Source organism: Daphnia pulex, chromosome 6 (genome assembly GCF_021134715.1).
Source record: "Daphnia pulex isolate KAP4 chromosome 6, ASM2113471v1".
In the NCBI taxonomy this organism is placed as follows: Eukaryota; Metazoa; Arthropoda; class Branchiopoda; order Diplostraca; family Daphniidae; genus Daphnia; species Daphnia pulex.
Window position 1 is genome coordinate 2,629,419 of NC_060022.1, and position 27,918 is coordinate 2,657,336.

The 27,918-nt window shown below is 41.0% G+C and overlaps 6 protein-coding genes across 8 annotated transcripts; 2 read left to right on the forward strand and 4 right to left on the reverse strand.

Annotated features, from left to right (window-relative positions):
* Positions 1–201: 201 nt before the first annotated feature.
* Positions 202–5,066, reverse strand: LOC124196339 (retinol dehydrogenase 11-like). 2 transcript variants are annotated; one of them, XM_046591346.1, is made up of 7 exons: positions 4,759–5,066; positions 4,390–4,626; positions 4,083–4,304; positions 3,820–3,929; positions 3,648–3,737; positions 1,769–3,551; positions 202–1,693 (listed from the first exon to the last, which is right to left on the reverse strand). In XM_046591346.1, the coding sequence occupies exons 1-6, from the start codon at positions 5,045–5,047 to the stop codon at positions 3,447–3,449; spliced, it is 1,053 nt and encodes a 350-aa protein (XP_046447302.1). In that variant the 5' UTR covers positions 5,048–5,066; the 3' UTR covers positions 202–1,693; positions 1,769–3,446. The 2 variants fall into 2 exon arrangements, with proteins under 2 accessions (XP_046447302.1, XP_046447303.1); XM_046591347.1 differs by having other exon boundaries at positions 202–1,447; positions 1,527–1,693; positions 1,769–3,737.
* LOC124196334 (sphingomyelin phosphodiesterase-like) lies at positions 458–3,761 on the forward strand. Its single transcript, XM_046591334.1, has 9 exons — positions 458–600; positions 694–884; positions 984–1,151; positions 1,223–1,450; positions 1,515–1,687; positions 1,758–2,043; positions 2,109–2,384; positions 2,458–2,651; positions 2,752–3,761. Exons 1-9 carry the CDS (start codon positions 534–536, stop codon positions 2,882–2,884), a joined length of 1,716 nt encoding a protein of 571 aa, XP_046447290.1. The 5' UTR covers positions 458–533; the 3' UTR covers positions 2,885–3,761.
* A 93-nt stretch (positions 5,067–5,159) lies between the features above and the next one.
* Positions 5,160–11,255, reverse strand: LOC124196148. The gene is given in 15 exon segments (XM_046590962.1): positions 5,160–5,398; positions 5,490–5,579; positions 5,681–5,790; positions 6,003–6,224; positions 6,294–6,530; positions 6,663–6,962; positions 7,064–7,136; positions 7,201–7,302; positions 7,393–7,482; positions 7,573–7,682; positions 7,853–8,074; positions 8,153–8,389; positions 8,533–9,633; positions 10,230–10,540; positions 11,071–11,255. Coding segments are annotated over 13 exon segments (2,142 nt in total). The 5' UTR covers positions 8,777–9,633; positions 10,230–10,540; positions 11,071–11,255; the 3' UTR covers positions 5,160–5,293.
* Positions 11,256–11,381: 126 nt separating this feature from the next.
* Positions 11,382–13,055, forward strand: LOC124196338 (palmitoyltransferase ZDHHC16B-like). Its single transcript, XM_046591345.1, has 8 exons — positions 11,382–11,463; positions 11,525–11,669; positions 11,737–11,928; positions 11,988–12,098; positions 12,170–12,286; positions 12,346–12,426; positions 12,489–12,763; positions 12,822–13,055. The coding sequence occupies exons 1-8, from the start codon at positions 11,399–11,401 to the stop codon at positions 12,919–12,921; spliced, it is 1,086 nt and encodes a 361-aa protein (XP_046447301.1). The 5' UTR covers positions 11,382–11,398; the 3' UTR covers positions 12,922–13,055.
* LOC124196333 (zinc finger protein 704-like) lies at positions 12,490–26,849 on the reverse strand. Of its 2 annotated transcripts, XM_046591332.1 has the most exons (10): positions 26,171–26,839; positions 25,793–26,091; positions 23,670–23,926; positions 22,375–22,526; positions 21,945–22,297; positions 21,553–21,886; positions 21,381–21,478; positions 21,044–21,286; positions 18,628–18,633; positions 12,490–12,504 (listed from the first exon to the last, which is right to left on the reverse strand). In XM_046591332.1, the coding sequence occupies exons 1-8, from the start codon at positions 26,253–26,255 to the stop codon at positions 21,053–21,055; spliced, it is 1,812 nt and encodes a 603-aa protein (XP_046447288.1). In that variant the 5' UTR covers positions 26,256–26,839; the 3' UTR covers positions 12,490–12,504; positions 18,628–18,633; positions 21,044–21,052. The 2 variants fall into 2 exon arrangements, with proteins under 2 accessions (XP_046447288.1, XP_046447287.1); XM_046591331.1 differs by lacking the exons at positions 12,490–12,504; positions 18,628–18,633 and adding an exon at positions 20,030–20,837 and having other exon boundaries at positions 21,025–21,286; positions 26,171–26,849.
* LOC124196323 (U5 small nuclear ribonucleoprotein 200 kDa helicase-like) lies at positions 13,056–19,976 on the reverse strand. Its single transcript, XM_046591273.1, has 5 exons — positions 18,641–19,976; positions 17,422–18,575; positions 16,863–17,352; positions 14,553–16,792; positions 13,056–14,483 (listed from the first exon to the last, which is right to left on the reverse strand). Exons 1-5 carry the CDS (start codon positions 19,929–19,931, stop codon positions 13,203–13,205), a joined length of 6,456 nt encoding a protein of 2,151 aa, XP_046447229.1. The 5' UTR covers positions 19,932–19,976; the 3' UTR covers positions 13,056–13,202.
* Positions 26,850–27,918: the final 1,069 nt, after the last annotated feature.

Genomic DNA, 27,918 nt, shown 5'->3' on the forward strand with positions numbered 1-27,918 from the left:
TCTTCCACTTGAAAAATTCATCCCACATCAAATTATCGGCAAACTTTGTTGGCATGTGTTCAAGTGAGAAAATGGACAGTCGTCGCACCACTTTGGCCTTGAAAAACTACTTACCGTAAATGTACAGATTGGATAGGCTCATCGCCAAATTTTGAAAGACCCTATTGAAAATGTCGTCTTACCTTATGTGTACAGTTGATCAACAAGTCAAAGCTACGTTTATTTTTTAGCTGATTCATCCAGCAAGCATCAATTCTGTCGAGTAAGGATAAATTAAGCAAGAGAAATTCTTAAGATGGAGAAAGTGGAGCGTAACGTTCCTCGGGCCATTGAAAAACAGGTCATGTAATAGTAGAAGGACGATGTATAGTGTGAGAAAAGGCGGATCGCCAAGGAATTAATTAAAAAAAAAATAAAAGCCTGTTTGAAATCTTACTACAAGAAGTTCACTGACAACAGTCACTCTCAAGCAGTCTACCTTGTCTCTTGTACTACTGGACTCATGAGAAAAGTGTGAGTGAACTTGTAGAAAAATGGGTTCCCTTTTTCTGACCTTCGTCGGATTGAGTTTCGTCATTCTCATCAATCATTCAATTCAAGGTAAGATAACATATTCATCAAACGTGTAGCTATTACCTCATCGTGAAATTTTCTACAAGCAATCTTTTTTCATTGAACGTATCCGGTTGTCAGGTGCGCCTTCAGGTGAGCAGAAAAGTATTTTACCGACGTGTTCCCTTTGCAATCTTGTGGTCCGGGGTATCTTCCAAAGTTTCGAAATTGGACTTACGGATGAAGACATCGTCGATAATATCGCTTTAACGTGTATCAGTCGGAGTCTCTACGACGAAGAGATTTGTCGAGGTGTAGCCTCTGCCGCCATCGTAAGGGAATAATTAGATTCATTATTTTAGTACTTTTTAGCTTCTATAAAACTCCTTGAGGCATTTCATTCCTTAAATTATTCATTCATTTCCTTCTAGCCCACAGTGAGATACATCTACAATAACTCACTAGTGGATCCAGGAAACGTTTGCGGTATCCTTATGCAAGAAGCAAATTGCACGTTTTCTGATCGCGAGAAATTGGAATGGAGTATCGCGCCAAGTTCGATATCAAAACCGGATGTGGTTCAACTAACTTTACCTTCGGTATGACCTATATGTTGCAGATAACGATGAATTTTACAATAGTGTTTTTATGCTTACCTTTCGGCCTATAGGCAGAGATGCCAACCATCAAAGTTCTCCATTTGGCCGATCCTCACTGGGATCCTGAGTATATGGAAGGTTCAAATGCTAACTGTGGAAATCCGCTCTGTTGTCGGGCTTCTTCGGGTCCGATAACGAAAAACGAAGATTCGGCCGGATACTGGGGTGACTACCGAAAATGTGATTTACCTTGGAGAACTCTGGAAAACTCGGTCGAGCAAATGTCGAAGCATCACCTTGTATAAAACGATTTAACAATATCCAATTAGATTTGATTTAACTATCACGTATTTCCTATTATAGGACTCCGCTTACATCATCTGGACTGGCGACCTTGTTCCACATGATATCTGGTCAACCAGTCGAGAAGAAAATATGCTCATCCACGAACGCTTACTCAATCTTGTAAAACGATTCTTCCCCGACACGCCTATCTACCCAACTTTGGGCAATCACGATGCTCATCCCGTGAACACGTATACCTATAAATTTATTTCCAAAGAAAGTTGAGTTATTGCATAATTTTCAACTGTTTTCAAATAAAAGGTTTGCCTTACCAGAAATAACGGATCAAGAACTTGGCACCGGCTGGTTGTATCAAGATGCTGAGCGTCTTTGGACCAAATTTGGTCTTCCGAGTGAAGCTTCTTCTACGATCCGCCATGGAGGCTATTACACTGCTTTAGTTCAACCGGGGCTCAGGATTGTTTCCTTAAACACAAATTATTGCTACACATTCAACTGGTGGACACTTTCTTCGGCAAAAGACCCGGCCTCTTTACTCTCGTGGCTTACGAAGACTCTCGAAGCCGCAGAAACAGCGAAAGAAAAGGTATTCGAGGGAAGACAAAACGATTAAAATAAGAAAAACTGCATAATTTAAATGACTACAAACAGGTACATATTATCGCACACATTCCACCTGGTAATGAAGACTGTTGGACAATCTACTGTCGAGAATTCGACAAAATTATCAATCGATTCGAGTCGACAGTCGCCGCTCAATTTTACGGACACACTCACAATGAAGAATTCAAAATATTCTATGATGAAACAAATGACACGCGTCCTATCAATGTTGCCTACATAGCGGGAAGTCTGACCAGCTTCACAAACCTGAGTCCTAGTTACCGGGTGTATACCATTGATGGCCAACGACCAGACTCCAGTTGGGTTGTCATATTAGTTTCTGGTCAAATGTTGTATCAAATGTGACTAATGATTCTTCTCTCAATCTTATTTCTAGAGCGTGTTGGACTTCAGTACGTGGACGATGAATTTGACTGAAGCCAATGAAAAGGGTCCGATGCATTTGCCCGAATGGTTTGAACTTTACCAGGCTAAAAAGGAATACGCCTTGGCCGATTTAAGCCCGAAAACAATCGATGAATTTTTCTCGCGCATGTTAAATGATGACGCACTTTTTCAACTGTACTTCAAGTAAGTGGTTCTGACCAACAGTCTTCTACGCATTTTTAAATTGTTTGCTTTTCACTCATTCATGTTTGAATAACGCAATTTTTTAACGATAAAAATTTAGGAATTATTATAAAGCCACTGACAACTTTGTGTCCGAAGGTTGCGATGAAGAGTGCCGCAAGAAAATTTTGTGTCGATTGGTCACAAGTAATATCGCCGATAGAAAACGCTGTAATAAGATCGATCGAAAATAACCAGCCACGAAGATCCTCATGTTACAATAAGTGCGCAATGAACAAAGTTGCACGACAATGAGTTTTTTGTTGCTTAACAAATAACGAACAAGAAATATTTTAGTGTAGCGAGATATTTTTTAAGTTATTAGCTCATAAATGCCTAGAGTTAGACCGATCTTTTACTTTACGTTAAGGCCCAGTGCGAAAATGTTGAAGTGCAACAAATATTTTAAAATTTGAGCCCAACTATAGCAAGGAATCGAAATTTTAAATTATACAATGAATTAAATTCCACCTATTATTTAAAATACTAATGCTCATTATTTCAAATATTTCAAATATTAACAGATATGTCAAATATTTCATACGACGAATACGACGAATAAACGAAACTGCAAACAAATACTACGATTGAATTATTTAAGAAAATAAACGATCCCAGGAAAAGGATTGATTGTTAAGTTTCTAACCGTGCTTCTGGCTAAAAAGCTATCCGTAGATAAAATAAGAAATAGAACAGAACAAGATATTTCCGCGAAAGAAGTGTTTTCAAATGTGACGGATGGCGCCGAAAAACGTATTAAAAATATTTTTCCTTAGGTTCCAATTTAACGATTGTTTCGCTCACTTCCCACAATTTTTTTGCAATTCCAACATCTTGTGCCAGCTTTGAAGGTTTAACAATCTGATTTGAAACAAACAAATGTTCTTTGTAGAGCATTTAAATAAGGGCATGGGCATACGAGGCTATGAAGAATAATTGTTATTGGAAATAGCTAACCTTGCAATCTCGGAAATATTGTCCTGTCACGTTTGCAACATCGTCAGCGACCGCCAAATAAATTGTGGTCTGTGCGCCTTCTCTTGGTGACTAGAATATTAGAAAGAAATTTTTTTTTAATTATTAAACCTGAACTTTACTTTTCAATCACTAAATTGCTCAACGAACACACCTTCAAAAAAGGAGCGAACAATCTCATAAAAATGTTTGCTACTATGGAAAAACGACCAAACTCGGTTAACACTGCTCCTGGGTGCAGAGAGTTCACAGTAACAGCTTTTCCTATTTTAAAACATTTTTTAAAAAGATGAAAAGGGCGCATATCGTAGTATTTCATAACTATACAGTTAATCTTGCAATTGTTTGAACAAGAGAAGTGCAACATTTCATTTTCCCACCATAAGAAAAACAAAATATATTAGAATGATATTATACCGTGGGATTGGAGTTTGTTCGATAGTTCGACGCTGAAGAGAATGTTGCAAAGCTTCGACGCTCCGTAAATTTTTAAAGGTGCCAACAGTGTTCCTGCAGTACTGTCACGGGCAAAATTCAGATCATCTAAGTTCAAATTTCGACACAGAAAGCTGAGATCGGCGCTGACGTTAATAACGCGGGTTTCCTCCTGTTCCTTTTCACCAGTCTCAATCATCAAGCCTTTTTGCATTTAAAGGACAAAGAGTTCAAAAAATATTTCATTTTATAATTATCAATCTCCTGTTAATTAATAATCAAACCATGCCTATAAGTAAATTTGTAAGCAAAAAATGGCCAAAGTGGTTAGTTTGCATTTGGTTTTCTAAACCATCCACTGTCCTTCTTTTCTCAATCCCAGCACATCCAGCATTATTGATGAGGATATGTAATTTGGGCTCATTTTTCAATACATCAGCTGCAAATTCTCTGACAGAATCAAAAGAGGCCAAATCAAGCTTCTTGATAACAATATTGTTGTTTCCTGTTTTTTCAACAACATCATCTAAAATTTAAAAAAGTGTTTATTGAGCATTTAACTGAAGACTATCAAGGAAAAGAATTTAATATTTGATTTAATTAATAATTAAAGATAATTATTTGAAAATAAAAGACTAAAATAAAATAATTATTTTACCTTTTGCTAGGGTTGCTTTTTTCAAATATCGACAGGCTAAAATTATTCGACCGCCTCTTAGTGCGAGATCTAGGGCCGTTTCTTTACCGATGCCAGTATTCGCACCTGTAATAATAATTGTTTTCCCATCAAGTCTCTTCTTGCTTCTACAGACTCCCTTCGTTATTTCAAGATAGATTTTAAAGGTCACTATTAAAAAGATGCCAACAATAACACTATTGGGTACATCAAAATTAAACAAAAACATTTGGAAAGGATTGAATCGATCGAGCAAGACGAATCTTCTCATCCAAGTTAGGGATTAAACGTCAAAGTGGCAGCTCTATGCTAGTGCTTAACTTACGACCTAGATGGAGGGTTACCTGAAAAATTCTAATTAAACGTTAGTAGAGAATTAGGAGATACGTTGATTATGTTTATTTCCAACACTGCCGAATACTTGAATAGTGTCGAAACTTATTATGGCAACGATGATAAACTGGAAGAACACATAAGGTTTCTAGGATGAGACCGAGTGACGGCCACAAATAACCCTTTAAAAATATTTTTCTGTTGGTTCCAACTTAACGATCGTTTCGCTAATTTCCCACAATTTTTTGGCAATTCCATCATCTTGAGCCAACTTTGAAGGTTCAGCAATCTGATGGAAAATATGGTAATAATTTTTCGATAACATTTAAATTACGCAATAGCCATTTGAAACTAGGACGTATATTTTGTGGATAGCAAACCTTGCAATCGCAGAAATATTGTCCTGTCACGTTTGCAACATCGTCGGCGACCGCCAAATAAATTGTGGTTTGTGCGCCTTCTTTTGGAGACTAGAATTTGTTTAAATGAATATAAACAAAAAAATATTTTTCTTATAAAATAATCTTTGCTGTAATCATTCACTAGGCTACATCGTTTTCAGAGAACATACCTTCAAAAAGGAGGCGAAGATTCTCATAACAACGGTGACTACTGTGGAAAAACGACCAAATTCAGTTAACACTGCACCTGGGTGTAGAGAATTCACAGTAACAGCTTTTCCTGTGATAAAATTTTTTAAATTCAGTTAAATAAGAAAAAAATATAATAAAAATCTTATATCAAATATAAGACCAACTAAAAAATATGACCAAACAGATATTAATATAACAGTGTGAGGGACATGCTGCAAATAGTATGCAAGAGTTGCAAGACTGTAGTGAAGTTTTATTTCCAAAATTTTAAGAAAAAAAAAGTTATTATAAATGATTCACCGTGGCGTTCGAGCTTGTTTGAAAGTTCTTTGCTGAAGAGAATGTTACACAGCTTCGACGCTCCGTAAATTTTAAAAGGTGCCCACAGTGTCCCCGCTGTACTGTCATGAACAAAATTCAGATCATTTAAATCCAAATTTTTACAGAAGTTGTTGGCATAGGAGCTGACGTTGATGACGCGAGTACATTCTTCTTCCGATTCAGCAGTCTTGATCATCAAACCTATTTAAAATGAATGAACTATTTTATATTTTTTAGTCAACAACTCAATTTAAATTAACATCAGCATACCTATCAACAAATTTGTAAGCAAAAAATGGCCAAAGTGGTTAGTTTGCATTTGGTTTTCTAAACCATCCACAGTCCTTCTTTTCTCAATCCCAGCACATCCAGCATTGTTGATGAGGATGTGTAGTTTGGGCTCATTTTTCAATACATCACCTGCAAATTCTCTGACAGAATCCAAAGAGGCCAAATCAAGCTTCTTGATTGATACATTAAGGTTTCCGGATTTTTCAACAATGTCATCTAGTAAAAAATAATTTTGTCTAGTATTATTGCTAAATAATATTTTACTATCTATGCAATTTCTTTGATTCAATTAATATTAACAATTTAAAAAATTGTGTTTTAATTAATGAAGTGTTTTGATAATTTTACCTTTAGCTTAACTTGCTTTTTTCAGATCTCGACAGGCTAAAATTATACGACCACCTCTTAGTGCGAGATCTAGGGCAGTTTCTTTACCGATGCCAGTATTCGCACCTGTAATAATAATTGTTTTCCCTTCAAGTCTTTTCTTGCTTCTACAGGATCCCTTGATGACTTCTGAATATATTTTTATAGTCACAATAAAAATGGTGCCCAAAATGACACTGTTGGGAAAATCAAAATTAAACAAAAACATTTGGAAAGGATTGAATTGAGCAAGACGAATCTTCACATCCAAGTTAGGGATTGAACGTCAAAGTGGCAGCTGCTAGTGCTTAACTTACGACCTAGATGGAGAGTTACCTAAAAAATTCAAATTAAAAGTTAGTTAAAAAATTAGATCAGTTTACGTTGATTGTGTTTATTTCCAACACTGCCGAAGACTTGAATAGTGTCAAAACTTATTATGGCAACGATGATAAACTGGAGAAAACACATAAAATGTTTCTAGGATGAGACCGAGTGACGGCCACAAAAAAACCCATTAAAAATATTTTTCCGTCGGTTCCAACTTAACGATCGTTTCGCTAATTTCCCACAATTTTTTTGCAATTCCATCATCTTGAGCCAACTTTGAAGGTTCAGCAATCTGATGGAAAATATGGTTATAATTTTTCGATAACATTTAAATTACGCAATAGCCATATGAAACTAGGACGTATATTTTGTGATAGCAAACCTTGCAATCGCAGAAATATTGTCCTGTCACGTTTGCAACATCGTCGGCGACCGCCAAATAAATTGTGGTTTGTGCGCCTTCTTTTGGAGACTAGAATTTTTTGAAACGAATACAAACAAAAAAATATTTGTCTTACATAATTAACTTTGCTGTACTGTACATCGTTTTCAGAGAACATACCTTCAAAAAGGAGGCGAAGATTCTCATAACAACGGTGACTACTTTGGAAAAACGGCCAAATTCAGTTAACACTGCTCCTGGGTGAAGAGAATTCACAGTAACAGCTTTTCCTGTGATAAATTTTTTTAGACAAGTTAATACATAAGACCAACTAACAATATAACCAAACAGATATCAATATAACAGTGAGAGGGACATGCTGCAAATAGTATGCAAGAGTTGCAAGACTAAGAGTCATTTCCACAATATTAAGAAACAAAAGTTATTATAAATGATTCACCATGGCGTTCGAGCTTGTTGGAAAGTTCTTTGCTGAAGAGAATGTTACACAGCTTCGACGCTCCGTAAATTTTAAAAGGTGCCCACAGTGTCCCCGCTGTACTGTCATGAACAAAATTCAGATCATTTAAATCCAAATTTTTACAGAAGTTGTTGGCATAGGAGCTGACGTTGATGACGCGAGTACATTCTTCTTCCGATTCAGCAGTCTTGATCATCAAACCTATTTAAAATGAATGAATTATTTTACATTTTTTAGTCAACAATTCAATATTAATTTTAAATTAAATTAACATCATGCCTATCAACAAATTTGTAAGCAAAAAATGGCCAAAGTAGTTAGTTTGCATTTGGTTTTCTAAACCATCCTTTGTCATTTTCTTTCCAATAAAAGCACATCCAGCATTGTTGATGAGAATATGTAGTTTGGGCTCATTTTTCAACACATCAGCTGCAAATTCTCTGACAGAATCCAAAGAGGCCAAATCAAGTAGCTTGATTACTATATTGTGGTTTTCTGATTTTTCAACAATATCATCTAGTAACCAAACAAAATGACAGTATTATTAGGTATTTATATTTTACTGATCAAAAGTATATAAAGCACATTCGATTAAATGTAAATAAGAATGCATGTAGGTAATTGTAATGCATTAACTAACGTTGCAATAATTATTTCACCTTTTGCGAGAGCTGCTTTTTCCAAATCTCGACAGGCTAAAATTATACGACCACCTCTTAGTGCGAGATCAATGGCAGTTTCTTTACCGATACCACTATTCGCACCTGTAATGATAATTGTTTTCCCATCAAGTCTCTTCGTACTTTTACAAACTCCCATTGAAATTTCAAAATATATTTTCAAGGCCACTATTAAAATGACGCCAACAACGACACTATTGGGGACCAAATCAAACAAAAACATTTTTGGTTAGGATTGAGATGAGAACGAACAAGACGAATCATCAACGTTAAGTTCAGCTTAAATAACAGAGTTCGAAATAAAAGTTACCAAGTGCCAAAGTGGGTGCTTACTAACTTAAGAACCAGATCCTAGATGGAGAGTAAATTCCTACCCTTTCTATTCCACAAGATCCCGCCATTTACTAAAGAGCAGTGAGCCTAAAAACACAACACTATTTCATGCAATAATAATTTCCTCGTAATATTAAACAACAATAAATTAAAGGAAAGAATTTTGAAAAATCAAACAAAAAAACAGTGCCAAATAGATAGCCGCTTTTCGCAATGGACAGTAGAGATTTCAATTTCAGTAATAAAAACATTAGCTACCCAAATTTTCAACAAGATATTTCTGTTTTCAATGCCTATGAAGTCTCATTTTAAAAAAATTACTTCACGCATTACTAGAAGCATTTTCTGTTCCAGCTAATCTGAGTGTTCTGTCCGCCTACTAAATCTAATCTGGAATCTTGGGAAAAATTACAAAAAAGCGAAATAAATAACACAGAAAACGATTTAATTAATACTGAACGACTCGTATTCTATCTTAGTCAACATTCAAAATGTAAATAGAAATGGCTTTGTTGGGGATTACACCGATCTACTAGAGTTTGGATGAGAAAAGACACATACGCACTATGTGTTTGCTGTTTGGTATCACTTGGTATCGTTTCTTTTGGACGCCTCTTTCTTCTCCTTGTCAACGTCGATAATGTACTGCAATAAATCGTTGAGACCAGAAAATTCCGTACGACCCTGAGGATTGTTTCGTGGGACGGTCGGAAGCCAAGTACCAACTTTCAGTCGAAACTCTTTCAACTATTAAAGCAAATAAATCTAATTAGTTAGATTGCAAAGAAAAAATGATAATAGTGGGGCACTGTCGGCCATTGGAGTGAAATCTGCGCGTGTGGGAAATTCTTTACAGTTACGGATTAACGAATCAGTTCATTATTATCGTCGAGAAACTACGCTAGCATTATGGTCACTCGGTTCCAACTGAACCAAAGGAAAAACGATATGCGGAGGTTACGATGTATTATAAATCATGGAATATTTTCTAAAAGGCTGCTGGCAACATACCGCTTGAATTATGACGCGGAGTAAATTATTTTCTAAAATAGCCTGACAACTGGAACGAAAACCTGTCGGCAAATATTTTTACTTCCCTTGTTTAAATCGAACATTGGCGCCTGCTGCTTGCATTGAGAATTTACAGCAAGACCATGACCTTATTGGACAAGAATCTTACCAAGAAAGATTCTCCATTGGTAAAAGAGAAAGTTTCAAATCATAAAGCCATTTGCCGTTGAAACTTGGCAGAAAACCCTTCTGTGCCAAATGTAAGGCTTGTTTGTGTGTTGTTTTTTTGTTTTCATTCTTGGTTCTAGTAAATCGTAAGACATTGTACTCACGTCATTAACAGCCATAAGTTTCCAGATGCCGTAGAACAGTACAGAACATCCTGTCACTGCATAAAGAGTGCCCCAACCGAGAGCTCGAATAGCTAAAGATGCACCCGGCTCCACAGATGACATTGATACTGGAACACGTCTTCTCACTGCTGCAGTCGTTTGACTTGAAATTGGCTCTGTCGTTTGTTTTTCGATGCGCCCAGTCAGACCTTGGTCGAAAAAATGAGGATCCTTCTTCTTGGCCGCGGCGAGAGTAGTACCAAATCCAAAAAGAATCGAAACACCAGTCACACCGGCAAGGAAAGCTGCAGCTATTCCACCACAGAAAACCAGAAATGAAAAATGTGTGATCAAATAATTATTTCATTATTTATTACTATTTGCAAATCTAATTTATGATCTATAAATAGAAGTTTTATGCATGCTTTCAATATTGTCAATTTTCTGAGAGTAGGCTACGGTTTTTACTACTAACAACTATATCACACGAACTCTGACAAACTAAATTTACTTGAATATCGTAATTTACTTGGTTGTAAGTCTAAGGCCAGTAGAACTTATATACATGATAGGGGAAATTGTGATGTAGAATAACCAGTAAGATTATGAGAGTGAAAATAGGACTGTCTATCAGATTACAACGAAAAATAAATTCAATTCCTAAGATTGGAATCTCATCCGAAACATGGCAGTATGGCATGACAGTAATATTACATTATTTAAAGAAACAGGCTAATTTAAGCTAAATTCTTTCATTACTGCTCAGCTGATAACTACAGAGCTATTTCAACATCAGAATTCTACCCTATATGCTATATCTACTTGGAAAACATGAAAATACCTTTAAATTTGAATGCTCTTTCATCTTTTTCCTTTGATGCTGCACTGACTGCGACACTATTGATCATCTGATCGTTTTTTGTTTCATCTTTGTTCATGACTAGAACAAAAAAAACGAGCGGTAAAAGGGCGAGAAAAAATCATGTGCTCACTCAGAGCATGTTCAGACGCAGGTGTAAAATTGAAAACAAGACTTGAATACAGCGTTTCCAGATTTCAATAATCTGGAATTTCATTTCAATCTTCCAATGGAACAATTAACGTTTCTTTCCATGACCAGTAGATGGCGCCACCATACTATTTATTTTCTTATTTTTTCATAAGGGGGAATGGGGAAATTGAAAATGAGATTCATATCAAAGCTTGCCCTTTTTTCCAATTTTGTCATATCCAGGTAAAGTGCTTAATTACAAGTTCAATTTATACTTTCACCATTGTTATTCTCAATTATTTAGAATCACAAGGAAACAGATATGGAAGAAAGTACGACAGAAGATTAGCAATATCCCTCAACTGTCAGTAGACTGGGATTCAGTAACTGACCGGTTTATTGAACCAATAATATGGGTGGTCGATCATTTCGCCGATTCCCTAGGAAGGGTAATTTTAAATTGTTTCATGTTTAACACAGAGTTATGTGAACATTTTCTATTTTATCTGTATTCAGATATTTGTCACTCTAGTCTGGCTCTTGATTCAATTTGTTGTTGGTGTTGCATATTGGATTGGACTCTCATTTTATTGGAACATCAGTGCAGAGCTCACCATCGCCCTTGTGATATTTGGGCATTGGATTTTACTTAATGTAGTATTTCACTACTACATGGCTTTAATAACACCTCCAGGAAACCCTCCAAATGTAAATTCTGTTGTGATGCAATTTTTATTTTGCCAACACTTATATAATGTAATTATTAGGTAGACCAAATTCCCCACATTAAAGCTCGCTGTAAAAAGTGTCAGTCAGCCAAACCTGAGCGAACTCATCACTGCTCAATTTGTCGGACTTGTATCCTCAGGATGGACCATGTAAGAAACACACATTGCCAACCACCCTTTTTAGTTTTTCTCTCAATTTTAATTATAACATTTATTTACAGCACTGCCCTTGGTTGAATAACTGTGTTGGCCATTTCAACCACCGATATTTTTTTCTTTTCATGGCGTACGTTGTACTAGGAATGATTTTCCTTTTCATTTTCGGAGCCCCAGTCATTGTAAGTGTATTGTTTACATGTGAAATTGCACGAACATATCTAATCGGTTTGAATTTCAGCTTCACGAATTATCAAATTTCGATCCTTCGGAACCAATAGGATACCCAGTATTCAGTAACGGATCTCATGTGCATCCAGTGGTATCAATGAATATCAAACGAACGTGCATACAAACTGTTGAAACTCTTAATCATTTAATTAGCAGGTAGAAGAAGTAGCTCCAGCACCTCGACCAAGATCACTGAGAAGGGCTGTCGCTGTAACGGAGGCAATACTCTGTGCCGGAGTTTTAGCTGCCTTGAGTGCCTTAGTTGGGTGGCACGCCAGACTTATATCCAGAGGGGAAACGAGCATTGAAAATTTGACTAACAAAGATGACCGCGAAGCTAAACGATTAGAAGGAAATGTCTTTGTCAACCCACATGACTACGGTACTTATGAAAATTGGCGGATATTTCTTGGGCTCTCTGAAGGAAGGTAATCAAGTTTAAATTGCTAAAGCTTTATGTTCGGTGATTAATTGTTCTTCTCTCAGAACATGGTGGTGCGTTTTCTTTCCATCTGTTCATCCTCCACGAGGTGACGGAATCTCATGGAACTTCAAAAATGATCTGACTCATGTTTCTTACAAATGATCAGTTTGTATAAATTAAAACGCTTATAAGTTACTCCCGCTTAAATATGATTGTGAAACCTAGTGTAATTTTATTTGTGATTAATCGAATTTTTCCAATCAATAATTCGAAATAAATCTCACGTGTGCAAACAATTGAAATGATTTAGCGCATTTTATTCATAGCGAGCAAATATGCTTAGTGGCATGACATTTCTCACAATGTTTTAAAAACGAAACCGGTCATGATACCAGCAAAAATGGAAACAAAAATAAAGATTGAAAAAGTTTTGGACTTCATGTTTAGTTGGAACCAGAGTCAGAATCTTCAGAGTTTGATGGTTCCTTGACATCGATGGTAAACTTGTACTCTTGATCACATCCCGTGTACGAATCGCTCATGAAATAAATGGTGTAAGAATGCTGGCCAGGAGTCGTTGGAGCCGCAAAATCCAATTTGACTTTGGCCTTCTGCTGTAATGTCTGACGTTTGATGGAAACGAGAGCATTAGCCTTCGGGTCGCCGATTACTACCCACCAGCCTTCTTCGCGTTTCTGTGGGAAGAAAGGAGCAAGGACTGGGCCAACGACTTCATCTTCACGTTCAAGGTTCACTGCAATCACTACAGATTGTCCTGAAGTGATTCGATCGCGATCCAAAACGTCAAATCCCAACTCGATGTTGGGGTAACGATTGCAGAATCGCGCGACGTCCGCCATCTGGGACTCATTAAGTCCGAGTAGAGTGTTGCGCTCGTCGTCCTCCATTTCCATGACGTCGAAGATTGTTTCGAGTCCCTTGTCGGTGCACCGTTTGACAATCTCGGTGGTGAAATGAGGTAGCTGCTTCAGGTACGAATCCTTGGACCACATAGCTTGAGTCACCATCTGCGATAACTCCATGGCGGCCACAGCTGGTGAAAGCCATCCGTTGGAGCTGAGCACATCCACAGAGGCCTGAATCAATCGAATCGCCTTGCCCAGAATGAGTTCCGTATCCTGCTGCAACTCCGCTGGCAACTGGACGCGAGACAAATGAGCTTGCAGCAAGAGGAACGTTTTAGTGTGGGGATCGCTAAACTTGGCATTAGTCTGAGGCTTATTGGGAAGTCTGGTAGCCAACTGACGTAATACGGCTTCTTCTCCATGCCGGACTGGCACGCTCTTATACTCGGCGGCTGCTGAAATAATTTCCAATAAACCACGGATTTTGGTCTTGGCGTTGAGCGACAAGCTGAACAACTCGATCGTCGTGTAGTGGATGCAATAGTAGGCAGCAATCATGCCCAAATTAAGCGGACTAACGTCGATTTCTTCCTCGATGGTAATGCACTTGGATTGCTCCAAGTCATTCAGCGTGCTTTCCACCAACTCGGACAAGTGGTCAGACAAGTGTCGATGACTCACTCCCTGAAGATTGTAGTAGTTGGGATTCTGAGTCATCCGCCGGTACAAAAAGGTCCACGTCAAGTTGTCGACAGCGTCCTGCTTGTTTTCAATTGTTTTGGTCACGATTTCGGCGTTGAAATGATCGTGAAGGCAATGGTCCAAATGGCTCTCGATGGGCAATGGTTCGTACAAGAACTAGAAAAGAAAGAAACAAATAAATAACAATCAAGTGTTACAACATTAGGAGAAAGTTTCCAAGTTTACCTTTTTATAGAAATCTTTTTTGGACGATTGGCACAGGAGAACGCATTTAGCGTCGTCATCTTCGCGCGGTCGATTAGCCCTGCCAGCCATCTGGATCAAATCGGTAATGGGATAGTCATCGTACATGTGTTGTTGACCGTTGTAACTTTGCGTGTCCATAATGATAACCAGGTGAGCGTGAACGGAGACAGCCCAACAAAGAGTGCGCGAAACGACAACGATCTGGATGGCCCCAAGTTCAAACAGCTGCTCCACAATTCTTCTGTCTTGGACTGTAAGACCTTCGTGCAAGTATCCAACACCTTGCTTAAGTGTTTCGTGGAGTGTCTTGTCGGTTAGCCGTTGGATGAAAGGTTTGATGTCCTCCAACTCGGCATGGAGATAGCGTTCCGGTTCGTTCTCGGCGGCGGCGTAAGTCAGGATATCGAAGGCCGTCACGCGAGACTGCTTTCGCGACGGAACAAAGACCAGTACCGGCTTTTTCGGTGAATGCTTAGAAATAGCGTTATGCAGAGGTTTAGCCATGGCAATGAGGCGAGACGCATTGTGGGTGATGTTAAATCCCTGGATGTGAAGTTCCAACGGAACTGGTCGCACGTTCGGGTGGAAATTGAAACTGCCGTTTGCTGGGCAACCCAACCACTGCGAAACGTCCTTGGCATTGGCCAAAGAGTGACTCAAGGCCACTAACCTGATGGGTTTCTGAAGCTGGGCACCGATGTAGCGCATTCTTGAGCAAACTACTTCGAGTGTAGGCCCGTCTTCTCCGCCCAGCAATTGAAGTTCATCGACGATAAACAAGTGAACGTTCTGGACATTCTTCCTCTGCTTCCAACGACGTGACAAAACATCCCAGTGCTCTGGAATCGAGATCAAGATGTTGGCCTTAGCCAAAAGTTTCAGGTCGGTGCCTGTTTCTCCAGTCAACATGGCCACTTTCTTGCCTAATCGCGATGCGAATTTGTCTTGCCAGTTGATGAAGAGATTATCCGCAAGTTCTTGATTGGGGGTAACGTAGACGCAACGAGCTTCAACTTCAGCTACTCCTTCAGCCGAAGCCTCTTGTTCTTTCTGACTGAAAAGGCGCAGAATGGCAAATTCAGCACAAATGGTTTTTCCAGCTCCAGTTGGAGCACCAATAAAGACGTTATCGTCGGTGTTGTACAGCGCGTTAAACACTTGCGTCTGAATGGGATTGAACTGCTGGAACGAGTCGGCGTAGAGAGCTTCGTAGGATCGATTACGCAAAGCAGTGACAGGAAGCGGCTGCAAATCCAACAGCTCAGTCGGTGGTGGGTATTTATCCGGCAAAATCAAGTGACGGAATGAAACAGGCAACTGCGTCTCCGAGGAAATCCAATGATCCGAAACAACGCGGATAAAGTAGTGGGGTGGCAGAGGTTCGAAAACTGGAACGAAGAACTTGACCAGATGTTCGTCTTGTGCGTAAATCGATTTCAAAAGAAAGTATTCGTGGTGGAGAATAACCTCAGAGTCCACATCCTCGACAAAGATCCAGAAAGCTTCAGCTTTGCCGTGAATCTTGTCGTCCCACTGGAAATCGGGAGTAATGGTCAATTCCACTTTGAGCGTGGAGCGAGTGATTGGCTGAATGTGAGTAGACAACTCCAGCTTGGGAAACTGATGAACATACTTGTGGATGGTCTTGCCCAATTTAGGAGCTCGAATAAGTTCTCCCATTTCGGTAGGGCCTAGATCGTAAAGTCTTTCCCACGGCAAACTCTTTTTCTCCAATTTTCGAATGATCTCCTCTGGCATCTTCTTAAATTGCCGAAGCGGCGACATGGATTGCCACATGCGACGATTAATCATCTTGCTCAGTGAGAGGGCTTTATCAGCTAGCTGGGCCCATCCTCGGCTAAGAACCATCTCGAAAATGGCTCGGATGAGACGACCAGCTGACTGAGTCACGTAAACCATGTCAGCCATCAAAGCGAAGCCTTCCAGTTTCAGCTGCGAAATGTAGGCTTGCAATAGAACGTTGACTTTAGCACTAGGCTCCTCGATACTTTCTTTGATGGGTATAGGCACACGTTCCATAAGTTTCTGAAGTTCCAATTTCTCTTCGTCACGTACGGTGATGTTGCGGAACTCGGAAGAGAGCGAAAAAACTCGGAATAGTTCAATTTCGCTCAAAGTTGGCTTCAACAGCTGGTTGTAGGTTGCCATGCTTGCGTTGGTGCAATAATAATGACTGGCAATTCTTCCCAATTCCGTGCCTACATTCCAACACAAGACCCATCAATTTCTGTGGACATTATAACAAAATTGCAATGTAAAATACAGTACCTTGAAGTTGACCGGATTTGCGATCGTATTTGAGCAGCTGGCTCTTCTCAAGTGAAACTGCTGCCGTATGGATCAAGTCAGCTCGGTGTTGCTCGAGCATCGGATCTTCCTTTAGTTTGTCGACCGATATGCCGTAAAGTTGCGGTGAACGAAGCATCCTGATGTAGAGATAAGTGTAGCTCAACCAATGGACGGCGTCTTTGACATTTTGCACTGTGCCGGAAACGATTTCAGCGTTCAGCATGTCTGGTAGTTTGCTGACCATTTGCGACTCGACGGGCAATTGCTGATTTTGCAGCGACAGGTAATACTGTAACTCGCTGTGGTTGGTGATGAGGATACCTTCACCTTTGGTATCGTACTGCGGTCGACCAGCACGACCCAACATTTGCAAGACATCGAGAGATCCAAGTTCGCACCATCGACCTTTCTCCGGATTGTAGACTTGCGTTCCTTTGATGATGACAGTATGGGCTGGCAAATTGACACCCTAATATTGGTAAAAAAATCGTTAAAATTTGACCTTTTCTAAAACGCTCTGATTAGTTATTATATTTACCCAGGCCAAAGTAGCTGTGGAAACGAGCAACTGGATGTGACGATCAGCAAACAAATCTTCGACCAAAGCACGGTCCACACGGCTCATACCAGCGTGATGGATGGCAAAACCATAGGGAAGTAGGTCCTTCAGCTCCTGATTCTTAACTTGTTCGGCTTCATTGCGCAAAACTTCCGTAGAAGCGGAACCCTCACGTAGAAAGGCTCCCAGAGAGTCTTTCTCCAAACAAAGATCGCGGATGGAACGTGCTGTTTTGCCGGTTTCTTTCCTCGAATGAACGAAGACGAGAATTTGATTCTTGCCGGCGTGCTCCATTACCTTCTCGTATACAATTTCGTTCATAATCTGATAACGCTTAACAGCTTTCTTCTCCGTGATTCCAACGTACTGCTGTTCCAAGGGTACAGGGCGGTAGCTGTTGTCGAAGAAGAATAGACCCGTCTTGGGTCGGACACGCAAGAAAGTGGCCACATCTTCGTAATTGGGAAGCGTGGCAGAAAGACCCACCAATCGCAAATCTTCTTGAGTGGATTCGACGGTGCGGATAGTACGAGCTACCAAGGCTTCCAAAACTGGACCACGGTCGTCGTGCAACAAGTGAATTTCGTCAAAGATCATCAACTTGACCAGTTGCGTGTAGGTTCGGTCTCCTGATTTGCGAGTGATAATGTCCCACTTTTCGGGCGTGCAGACAATCACCTGAGTTTGTGCAATTTCTTCACGGCTGAGTTGATGGTCGCCCGTCAATTCGGCAACTTTCAGGTTGAAAGGCGCCAGTCTTTTGCCAAAACTGCCCACCATCTCTTGTACGAGCGAACGCATGGGTGCAACGTAGATGATTTTGAATTCATCAACGCGAATTGTTCCGTCCGGATTGATGTACTTGCCCAATTCTCTCATCATTGTCAACAAAGCCACGTTGGTTTTGCCGGCGCCGGTTGGGGCGCAAATTAACATGTTCTCATCCGATTCGAGAGCTGTTTTATAGATTTTAGACTGGATTCTGTTGAGCGTTTTGAATCCTTCGAAAGCTGGTTGGGCGTAGGTTGGAAGTTTATCGATAGGAATAAGCATTTCATCAGCATCAAAAGGCCTAGGTTTCAATGGTGGCACATGAACTTCTTCGTAGCCTTTACGCTGTTTTCGGAAAGAACCTGCAATACAAGTCCATGTTTAAATTTTGATTGAAATTAAAAGATGAGAAACTAAATTATTATACCTTCTGGAAGTGTACACTTTTTGTTGGCCATGAAGTGAGAGCCCTGAGCGAATGCAAGATCCTCCAAGTCCAGTAGCTCTCGAAGACCTGGAATGCCACTGTACCCTTCCTGTCCTCCACCTCCGACTTCTTTGGAGGCAGAAGTACCTTGACGTGAACTCTTTTTAAAATCGACTTCCATCGGTTCGATTCCAGTGTCGTCCCTCACAGTATCTAATTGTCGAAGGATCTTGTTCAGATGGGGATTGCTCTTCATCTCGTCTTGAATGCTTCGACGTTCAGCTTCGCTCTGTGCGGATGCCAGTAACGAACAGTAAAGAATCATGTGTCTGTTTTGTTTAAGCAGCTTGATGAAGTCAAAGCAGTCAAAACCAAGCAAGACAACTAGCTGATTTTCACATTCTCTTTCATCCTGGATATTCTTGAGGATGTTGAGGACTTCACCGGCTCTGGCTTGAGACACCATGGGGTCACTGTAAAACTTTGACAGCTTCCTCTGAAGCCAATAGGCATCAATATCGAGGGGATGCAATTTCTTCTCTTTTTTACCGCCCAAATCGACGCCACTTGCGACAGCATCAGCATGAATGGCATGGTCTGTTTCAGCTTCATCAGCTTCATCCTCACCGTCATCTTCTTCTCCAATCTCTCCATACACATTTTCTTCTTCGTTTTCTTCGTCTGTGTCTTCAAATTGCACATTGATGCCATACTGGTCGTCCATTTGCTCTTCTCCAGTACCCATTTTCTCGTCTTGGCCCCAATCTGTGATCTTCTTACCCAGGTTAACGAGCAGGGCAAATCTTTCTTCTGGCAAGGAGCCAAGCATAGCCTCTGTTTCCTTTTTCTTCTCCTTATCCTTGAGCTTGTCGTTCTTGAGAACCGTGAGGACTTCATCAGCAGCACCACACAACACATCTCTGGGTTGATCACTCAACGCTTCCTGAATAAAACTGAGAAGCACTTCGTAAGTCTGTTTGGTGTCCTGCGTTTTGGGCCTGTAGATGATGCCAGAGATTTCATCCAGGTTGTCGCTTTGCAAAGGTCCTTTTCCACCATTTTTACCACCAATATCAGTTTTGTTGGGATCACGCTTCTGACGTTTTGCCGGTTTCATCCGTTGGGCTTTGTCACCCATGCGAGTTCCTTCCAACTTCCCAGTAAGGGACATAACCTCACCGGTGGCTTCATCTCGTGCTCGGCGATCGATTAAACGAACGTCAGCTTGTAAAACCAAATTAGAATTGGCTTTATACTCGTACTGGAGCGAACGTGCTGCGGCGTCCGCCATTTCTTACGGCTTGCTTTTAGACACTGACGAAAGTTTCGTATGCTGTTCGAACAGGCAATTGACAGCGTTGCCAGTTTGTAATAAAACAAAATTCAGAATTCGAGAGGAAATTTGTATATTGAAAAATTTAAAAATCTCGCCATAAAACTCTGGGTCGACACGCGCGAAAAAAGGGATAAAAAAAATACAGAAAAAAAGCAATTAAGAAACTAAAACACCATTTTTGTAAGGAGAAAAAACCAAACATTTTTCAAAAGTCCATCGGTCTTGAGAATGAAATGAGAAAAAAACACAGAAACAAAACCCCCCACTATGCGAACTACAAAGGAGATGGAAAAACAAAATCAGGTCTAAATAGGGTAAATCTATAAACGTTAAAATTCACGCAGCGTTATTGCAAAAATAACTCTAAATCGACGAAATAAAGAAACATTGGTAGAGAAAAAAGCCATCTAACGCTGTACAAAGCTTTTTTGAGAGTAACGCAGATATGAGGTGGGACATAGGGATGAAAACAATATTTTTTCAATGATGTTGTACGAGAGGTAATAACGACACCAGTCAGAGAAATCGTCACTGAGCTACGGCAGCCTGGTCAGTGGCAAGATACAAAACAACACTGCATCTTCACAACGAAAATTATGCACACACAACAACACGCTCCGGCATGAATTTGTCATAACAAATACGAAAGCCAATAATAATTAAAAAAATAAAAAATAAAGTCAAAACGTTTTTTTGTCTTTTGTCAAAAAGTTGCCCGCAAGTAAAAATGGTTTCAAACAATATCAACCGCCCAGCGCGCCAAGTGTCATAGATCTTTTGAGATCCGTCATCCGCACAAAAACTTGGCTCCTATTCCGCAATACATCCAGCACCAGACATCAAAATTTAAAAAAAAATTTCCTGTCGACAACAATAAAAAGAAAAATAGCCATGAAACAACAAAACACAATCAGACAAAGAAAAAGGAGGGGAGACGTTTGTTCCATGTCAAAATCAAGCGGAAAACGGATTAAATTTCTACAGTCGGAAATCCGAGCGGTTGTTTTTCTTTTTCTCGGAAAGGATTAAATAGTATATATATACGTACACATTGGGGTGTGGTATAGTCATTTGTTTCACTCGCCGAAGCGAGTGCAAGCCTTTTTCCATTTGCATTGAGTGCACCACTGCTCGCGGTGTTCCATTCCGTAAACCTTGCGGCACTTTTTGGCCTCGCCGCGGGGCCGACGAACGGGACTGCTCTTGACTGTAAAGACCGAAGCTCCGGTAGTAGATGGTGGCGCTAGTGGGGGCGCCGGTGAAGGAGACGTTTTGGGCGACACAACCACTTTGGCCTGTTTGAGCGCATTCTAGAATAATAACAAATAAATTTTAAAAAATTAGTGAAAATCTATAATTGACATTGATCACGGTCGTGTAGTTTAGTAGGGCGTGGCAACTTACCGAGCCATATCCGTAACCGGAAGACCATGAAATGCTGCGGACACGTGCCGGTATAGCGATCGGCCTCGCCTTCATCAATGCGCGTTGATATTCTGGATCTAATTAGATAAAAGAAACCGGTTCATTTTTCCAATTAATTTTTCGGTGTCACGCTGCTCGGGGGTCTACCGACCTTCGTGCGGAGGTCTTGCCATGTCCATGTGGGACAATGTGGGTGGCGAACTAGCCATCCAGCCTGGATGCGGTTGCTGAAAGCTCTGCGTTTGAGCGACTGAGGATTCGACGACCTCAGCCATTGGAGGTAGAGTGGTCGACTGCTGATCCGCAATCTCTTCATCACCTTCCTCTTCCACTTCCGTGTAATAAAACTCTTCCTCGTGATCGCTGATCTCTTCATCGATTTGACGTGGCCCGAGATGGATGGAGCGGACGTGGGTCTCGATGGCCTCGCAATTGTCTGTAGTAGTCAAGCAGCCGGGCCAGGTACACTGATAAATTGTTCTAACCTGATGATGGATGGGGGTAATTAAATAAAATTACAAAACAAACCCAATTAAAATATACCTGCGAAGGAGAGGGCCCTTCATCGCATTCGCTGATGGATTCATCGCTGACGATTCCATCGTCCTGGGCGTTTTTGGCAACAGGAGCTCTAGTAGCACCCGGATGAAATTTGTTGAGACTTCCCGAGAAATTAGCAGGGGCGCTGCCGCTCATCAAAGGCGGCGACGGTGTTGCCGAACGAAATTTCAGCTTGCGCCCAGTGCCGACCGGAAGAACCCGGCCGGCCGCTCCTGTTGAACCCGACGACGAAGCGTGCGGTGGTGAATCACTGCTGCTAGACACACTTCCGCGCCACGAAAAAGCCCCACTGCTGCTACTGCTACTGTGATTACTCTGCTGCCATGCTGCAACATCTGTTGCGTAAGCCGGTCATTATTACACAGTTCAACATGTATAAAAGGGACGCCCATTTTTATTTGATAAAACTCACCTTCCCATCGAGGGGAATGAGGACTGCAGGAGAGACGCATGAGGACCATGGCGGCTGCGCATTCATCCATAACATCGCTGTCTTCATCTTCGTCCATGATGACGTCGGCCGCGCCGTTGGCACTACTCGGACTGGAGCGACGCTTACGCGACCTAACGTGATGGTGGGCGTCGCCAAATAACAAAAAGGAACAGATTGCACAGGTTATTAGATGCTGTGACGTCAACCACCTTGCACAGACTCTGTGACGTCAATCGCCGACGACGACGACAACAATCACACATTCGAATCGGTTATCGGTGTAAACATGAGACAACCAGACGGCCACTGTACATCGACCCCGGATGAGAGTCTTTTGTTTTGCGTTGGGACGTGCGTTTTTTCGGTTGATGCGCAGACAAAAAAGAACTCGGGATCGAACGTGTTTGCTACCACGTTTGCGCAAAATCCGACATAATCTTATCAGGAAAAGTTCAACGGACTTGTTGTGTCACCAGGAGTTTCGACTTCCTGTTCATTTTTTGTTGTTTCTCTTATTTTCTTGGAGGAATTGATGGATTGCGTCATTTTACTGGAAAACTTTCGCTGATTCTAGGCCGCGCGTCAATAAAATATGGAACAAGCTGACTGCTCGATCTCTTGTACAACTTCCGGCGGTATCCAATTTTCGCTCGATAGATTTTTTCGAAACAAATTGAGAGCACTTAATCCGGACTAGAAATCAAATCCCAACTTCCGATGGATAACGTCTCGATCAATGTAGAGAGAAAGTGAATGACGGGGGAGAAATTAAATAAGAAATGGGTCAACCTCATCGAGAAACTTCATCAATTCAACAACGGCAAATATATATATAAGAGAGAGAGTTATTTTTTAAAGCGGTTTCAATAACTCCACCCATCAAAAAAGAAGGGGGGGGGGGGGGTTCGTGTTGTTGTTGTTGTTTGTTACACTTTTCTCGGTTTTCCTCGGTTGGTGTAACAACTTTTGGTTGGTCCCTTTCTAGTCGCTTTCCAGATGAAGATAATCGGCCCGTGACCCACTGACACGCGGACGCCTCTCCTTTTTACCGCGTGCAGAAATCGTGCCGTGACGTCACTCACGGCATTCACCCACTTTCACTCGGCCTCGGCTTCATGCCGTGACTCTTACCTACATTCTTCTTAATTGTCCCTTGAAAAATAAAATAAAAATTCTCCGTCCCATATCCACTGGCTACTACCAACAATCAGGACGACGACTATATTAGAAAGCTGCGCCGGAAGATCTTTTGGGTTGTTTGGTTTTGGGCTTACCCGAAGAAGGCGCCGGGTACGTCGATTCCGGACGTTGATGCGGATGAGCAGCGCTTGCGGGGCGGATTGCCAACACTGATTTGATGATGGTTGGATTGTGAACAATCCTGGTGTCCATTAACGGATGCAGTCAGCCCACCGACAACTCCTTCAGCCAATCGTGCGAAATCCACGTCGTGTTGATCCATCAGCCGGAGTGATTTCCTCGACTCCATCAGTCGTACCTCTTCCATTCGTTTGACGATATCAACCGAATTCTGCAATAATTAATAGGAGAATAAATAAATAAATTATTCAGATGTGAGATAACGAGTTGCTCTTTGGTCGCCAGGAAGATAAACAAAGAATAGAAAGATCTGGACGGATTAACAAGGCAAAAATGAAGAAATAGTAAAACCTAACGTTGCGGCCTTGTTCTCTATATCTTATTGAGGTTACCAGGTTTTTCTTTCTCTCTTGCTCAAATATCCACACACACACACACGTATTATTGTGTTAAGACTATTTTGCCTAACGGGTGGCGTGTGGTGGCCCTGCGTAGTTGTTGATATTTCCTTTTACAGGTTCGGCGACACATAACGGAACCCCGAAATCAATGAAACGCCCTTTTCTTCTTCTGCAGCAGGCGGCGCAGCAGCTAAACACCTGAGGCCACCATATTTATTGTACGTACGCAACGTCGTCACACCGCAGTGGCGTCGTCAACGGGCAAAAACCGCACGACGCCATCGCTGCTGCTGCTGTACATATACGCACAATAATAATAAAAACGGAAAAAAAAGAAACGAAAAATTCCAAACAAGATGGAAAAACCGGTTGCGTCAAGAACACACTCGGCGGGAGAAAGGCCAAGAGAGATTTTTGTTTACATTCGCACACATGCCGGTGCGCAGTTGTTTTTATCCGCAACCCGAGGAATAACGACGACACACACCAAAAAACCAAAATGGCCGCCAAGGAAATTTTGATGACGTTGGGAGAATTGACGTCACACATGGCGGCCCTGCGCGCGCGCGTTCCATTACCTCCTCCCGAAATGAACCAATCGGGAGAAACTTCTTTGTTTACAAAACAAGGGGATGGGGCAACAAAAACACCGGCTTTTTCGAAAAATAATAAAAATGGTATCATCACAGATATATTTTCATATCTGAACATGTATAGACACGATTCAAGGTCGACAGAAATCTCATTTCCATTTGGGAAGGATTAGAATACCACCCGCCACTCTTCTTCCTGTCAGTAGTTGAAAATGGCACCGGTCATTCAACTCTTTTGATATATTTCTCAACCCTCACCCTGCTGCTGTTAGTGTGTGTGTTACCAAGAGGATGTATTTTAACAAAGCCAAGGTTTCACCCTTGAGCAGCAGCAGCAGCTCTGCCGCAAGGCAAAATAGGAAAAATCTCTTTAGACAAACACTTGGGCACCCGGGAGAAAAGGCCTTGGCTCTACAGCGGCCATTGACTCTACTGTTGATTGCGTCAGAAAACAACAACAACAACAACAACCTCCTCGTTCAATGCAGACGACCGGGTTGTTTTAATATAAGCATTTCCTCTCTATTTCAGCCCTAAATGCATCCATATTGTATACTACCGTATCTGACAAAATATATCCGCCCGGTTTCACATGGTATCAATAATGGGAGGGGCCTGCGAAAAAGAGGCGTTAGTCCAATAGTAATTTATTTTCCCCGAGTCCAACAACAACAACAACAAAAATGGCCTACTTTTGGCCAAAACAAAAAGGAGAGAGAGAAACCCCAGAATTTTTGCTGTGACGTCACAGTTGCATCACGCGCTGCATCTGCTGATGTCATCATCGGCATTTTTTCCACCGAAAAATTTTTCACAAAAGTAAAAAGTTATTGCAGCTACACATACAGTGGGTTGGCCCAAGGTTAGTTTAGCGTGCGGATGAAAAGCTCTCTGAGATACATATGCGACTACGTCTTCTGGGAGAGAAAAAAGATGGCCGCTCCAAGGCCGTACGAAAATATCAAAAGCTTAGCTTGTTGACATCACTTGATTGGGGCAGAAAACGGAAACGCCCCCTACTAACTGGTGTAGACCACACACACACACACATGAAATGTTAATGGAAAAATTTTGTTTAATTACCGAATTGGAGACTTGCAAAGTGATGTGAACTTCATCGACGTCGGGTCGGTGTTTGGTGACGTGACCGGCTACTTCACGACCGGTAAAGGTTATGTACACCTTTTGGCCGGGCTGGAGAGTCAAGCCGGCCGTTGACTGGAAACCTGGGCCAATCAGATCGACTTCAGAGTATTCAAGCAGTTGCTGACGGCCAGGGTGACCTGCAGTCTCCATGATTGAACGGACGGCGTATTTCGTGTGAGAGAACAACTGCCCCCTGGACGGATCCATTTCAGCCGTCTTTACCGCTTGAATTATACCTTTTTATCGTGAGCCAAAAATAAACAAAGAATCAATACTCGTACTCTAAATAATCAAAGTTTAGAAATATTATATTACCTGGATAATAAAGGCCATCTTCACGAAGAACCACCACTTTTGTACCGACAATTGATCTTTTAGCCAAACGCTTCCCTGTCGACATTCTTTGTGAGCGATTTTGTACAAACTAATTTTTGGAAGTATCGAATTTAACTCTCAAATAAAGACCCCCCCAAAAAATAACCTAGCGGAAATTGTCCAGTATTGTGCTATCGTGGATCTCGTACAGACATCTGGGATTAATTTCAAACGAATTGCGAGTCCAATCGGCCAGCAAGTTCAACATGGTTTCTCAAACTCGAACGAAAATAATTCCCGGCCCAAAAATGTTTCGTTGGGGATCGCAGAAAAGAAAAACAATGGCTCCCAGAAATAGTATGTACGCACGGGCAACCCAAAAAATCTTGCCTCGAAAAAGTGGGTCCCAATCACAAAGGACGAAAATACGATGGATGGCAAACTCACACACACACAACAAGTTTTTTTCGGGAGAATCGTTCAGTTTCGTTGTGAATGGCCGAAATCTTTCAAGACTTTTTTTGTCGGGATTTATAAATAAGGGAAGCACAGAATTTTAATTTCGTTTTGATAATAAAAAGGTGAAGAAAACAAAAGAGTCGGAAAGGAGAGGGACTTGAAGATGAGCGCAACTCGCGAGTCAGCGGTCGAACGAGAACTGCGAGTCTTTGTTTTGGAGAGAGTAGGAAAAGGAGGAGAGGGAAACGCGAGGGAAATCCTAGTTGGACAACAACAACTAAATTGTGGTTGTCGTCAAGTGTAACACTCTGCCACCTAGCGGTCAATTTCATTTCAAGTTCATTTTATCACTTTTACTGCTATTTACTCATCTGATTTTACGAAATTGTTTGGTAGTAGTTTATTTTAAGCCGTTTGGCGTTTATTATTCATTTAATTAATTGAGTTTTGTCTTTGATAACGACACCTTTGGTAACTGGCCGCTGCAAGCACTCAGATAACAAAGACCGGCGTCTTTTGTTTTGAAAGTTGTCGGGAAACGACTAGCCACTAGATGGCACCAGCCGTTCCAGCAACAACAACAAAGCCCTTGTTAAAAAGCCGGTTAACAACAAAAGAAAAAAGAGCTCAAATTTATCCATAGGCCAAATAGATATATGTGTGTGTGCATCACAGATATTTGAAAAATAACAAGAAAAAGCTATTTTTAATGTTGAAAGAAACGACCGGTTATTACGGATAGAGCAGATTTTTCTCTTCTTCTTCCCTCTTCTTTCCTTTCTCCTTTATTTCTCTCGGCCTTTCACACGCTTTTCGTATACGACACACACTGATGTATACGTGAGGTCAGTGTGTGTGTGTATACAAACAAAAAAGAACGGGGGGAAAAAGTTGCCAACGCATGCCACCAGAGCCGGCCGCACACTTTCGGCACACTTTCGCCTTCTTCGATGGCCAATTTGGCAACCAAAAATTCACCTTTATTTACAAGCTCTTTTTTTGGTTCTGTTGTTCTCGTGCTATTAAGTCACTTATGTAAGACACACTCGTATACATAACTTGTAATACATCGGCATTAAACACACACACAGGAGAGTTATGTAACTAGATATCGATTTATACAGTCACCATGGGCTGTGTGAACTCTTTTGTTGAGGAAGTCCCCTACATGGCGGACATTTTTATTTATAAAATTGAGGTCACTTAAAAATCCCTAGCCTCTTTGTGTTGTCCTGGCGTATTTCTTTTTCTTTCTTCCCTTTTTCCGTTTGAGTGGGTAGAGCCGGACG

What these genes read in the sequence shown, in the direction of transcription:
- LOC124196323 (XM_046591273.1), bottom strand. Translation starts at nt 19,931, where the DNA reads ATGGCGGACGCCGCAGCACGTTCGCTCCAGTACGAGTATAAAGCCAAT. An exon ending in AAAGTGTACACTTCCAGAAG is followed by an intron (nt 18,576 to 18,640) that starts GTATAATAATTT and finishes CTTGTATTGCAG; the next exon opens with GTTCTTTCCGAAAACAGCGT. An exon ending in CAAATCCGGTCAACTTCAAG is followed by an intron (nt 16,793 to 16,862) that starts GTACTGTATTTT and finishes GTTGGAATGTAG; the next exon opens with GCACGGAATTGGGAAGAATT.
- LOC124196338 (XM_046591345.1), top strand. Translation starts at nt 11,399, where the DNA reads ATGGGGAAATTGAAAATGAGATTCATATCAAAGCTTGCCCTTTTTTCC. An exon ending in TCCAATTTTGTCATATCCAG is followed by an intron (nt 11,464 to 11,524) that starts GTAAAGTGCTTA and finishes TCAATTATTTAG; the next exon opens with AATCACAAGGAAACAGATAT. An exon ending in GATCTCATGTGCATCCAGTG is followed by an intron (nt 12,427 to 12,488) that starts GTATCAATGAAT and finishes TCATTTAATTAG; the next exon opens with CAGGTAGAAGAAGTAGCTCC.
- LOC124196333 (XM_046591332.1), bottom strand. Translation starts at nt 26,255, where the DNA reads ATGTCGACAGGGAAGCGTTTGGCTAAAAGATCAATTGTCGGTACAAAA. An exon ending in CTTTGCAAGTCTCCAATTCG is followed by an intron (nt 23,927 to 25,792) that starts GTAATTAAACAA and finishes TAATTATTGCAG; the next exon opens with AATTCGGTTGATATCGTCAA. An exon ending in TCATTCCCCTCGATGGGAAG is followed by an intron (nt 22,298 to 22,374) that starts GTGAGTTTTATC and finishes CTTACGCAACAG; the next exon opens with ATGTTGCAGCATGGCAGCAG.
- LOC124196334 (XM_046591334.1), top strand. Translation starts at nt 534, where the DNA reads ATGGGTTCCCTTTTTCTGACCTTCGTCGGATTGAGTTTCGTCATTCTC. An exon ending in GTGTAGCCTCTGCCGCCATC is followed by an intron (nt 885 to 983) that starts GTAAGGGAATAA and finishes ATTTCCTTCTAG; the next exon opens with CCCACAGTGAGATACATCTA. An exon ending in CAGAAACAGCGAAAGAAAAG is followed by an intron (nt 2,044 to 2,108) that starts GTATTCGAGGGA and finishes GACTACAAACAG; the next exon opens with GTACATATTATCGCACACAT.
- LOC124196339 (XM_046591346.1), bottom strand. Translation starts at nt 5,047, where the DNA reads ATGAGAAGATTCGTCTTGCTCGATCGATTCAATCCTTTCCAAATGTTT. An exon ending in GAACAAACTCCAATCCCACG is followed by an intron (nt 3,930 to 4,082) that starts GTATAATATCAT and finishes GTTTTAAAATAG; the next exon opens with GAAAAGCTGTTACTGTGAAC. An exon ending in AATATTTCCGAGATTGCAAG is followed by an intron (nt 3,552 to 3,647) that starts GTTAGCTATTTC and finishes GTTTCAAATCAG; the next exon opens with ATTGTTAAACCTTCAAAGCT.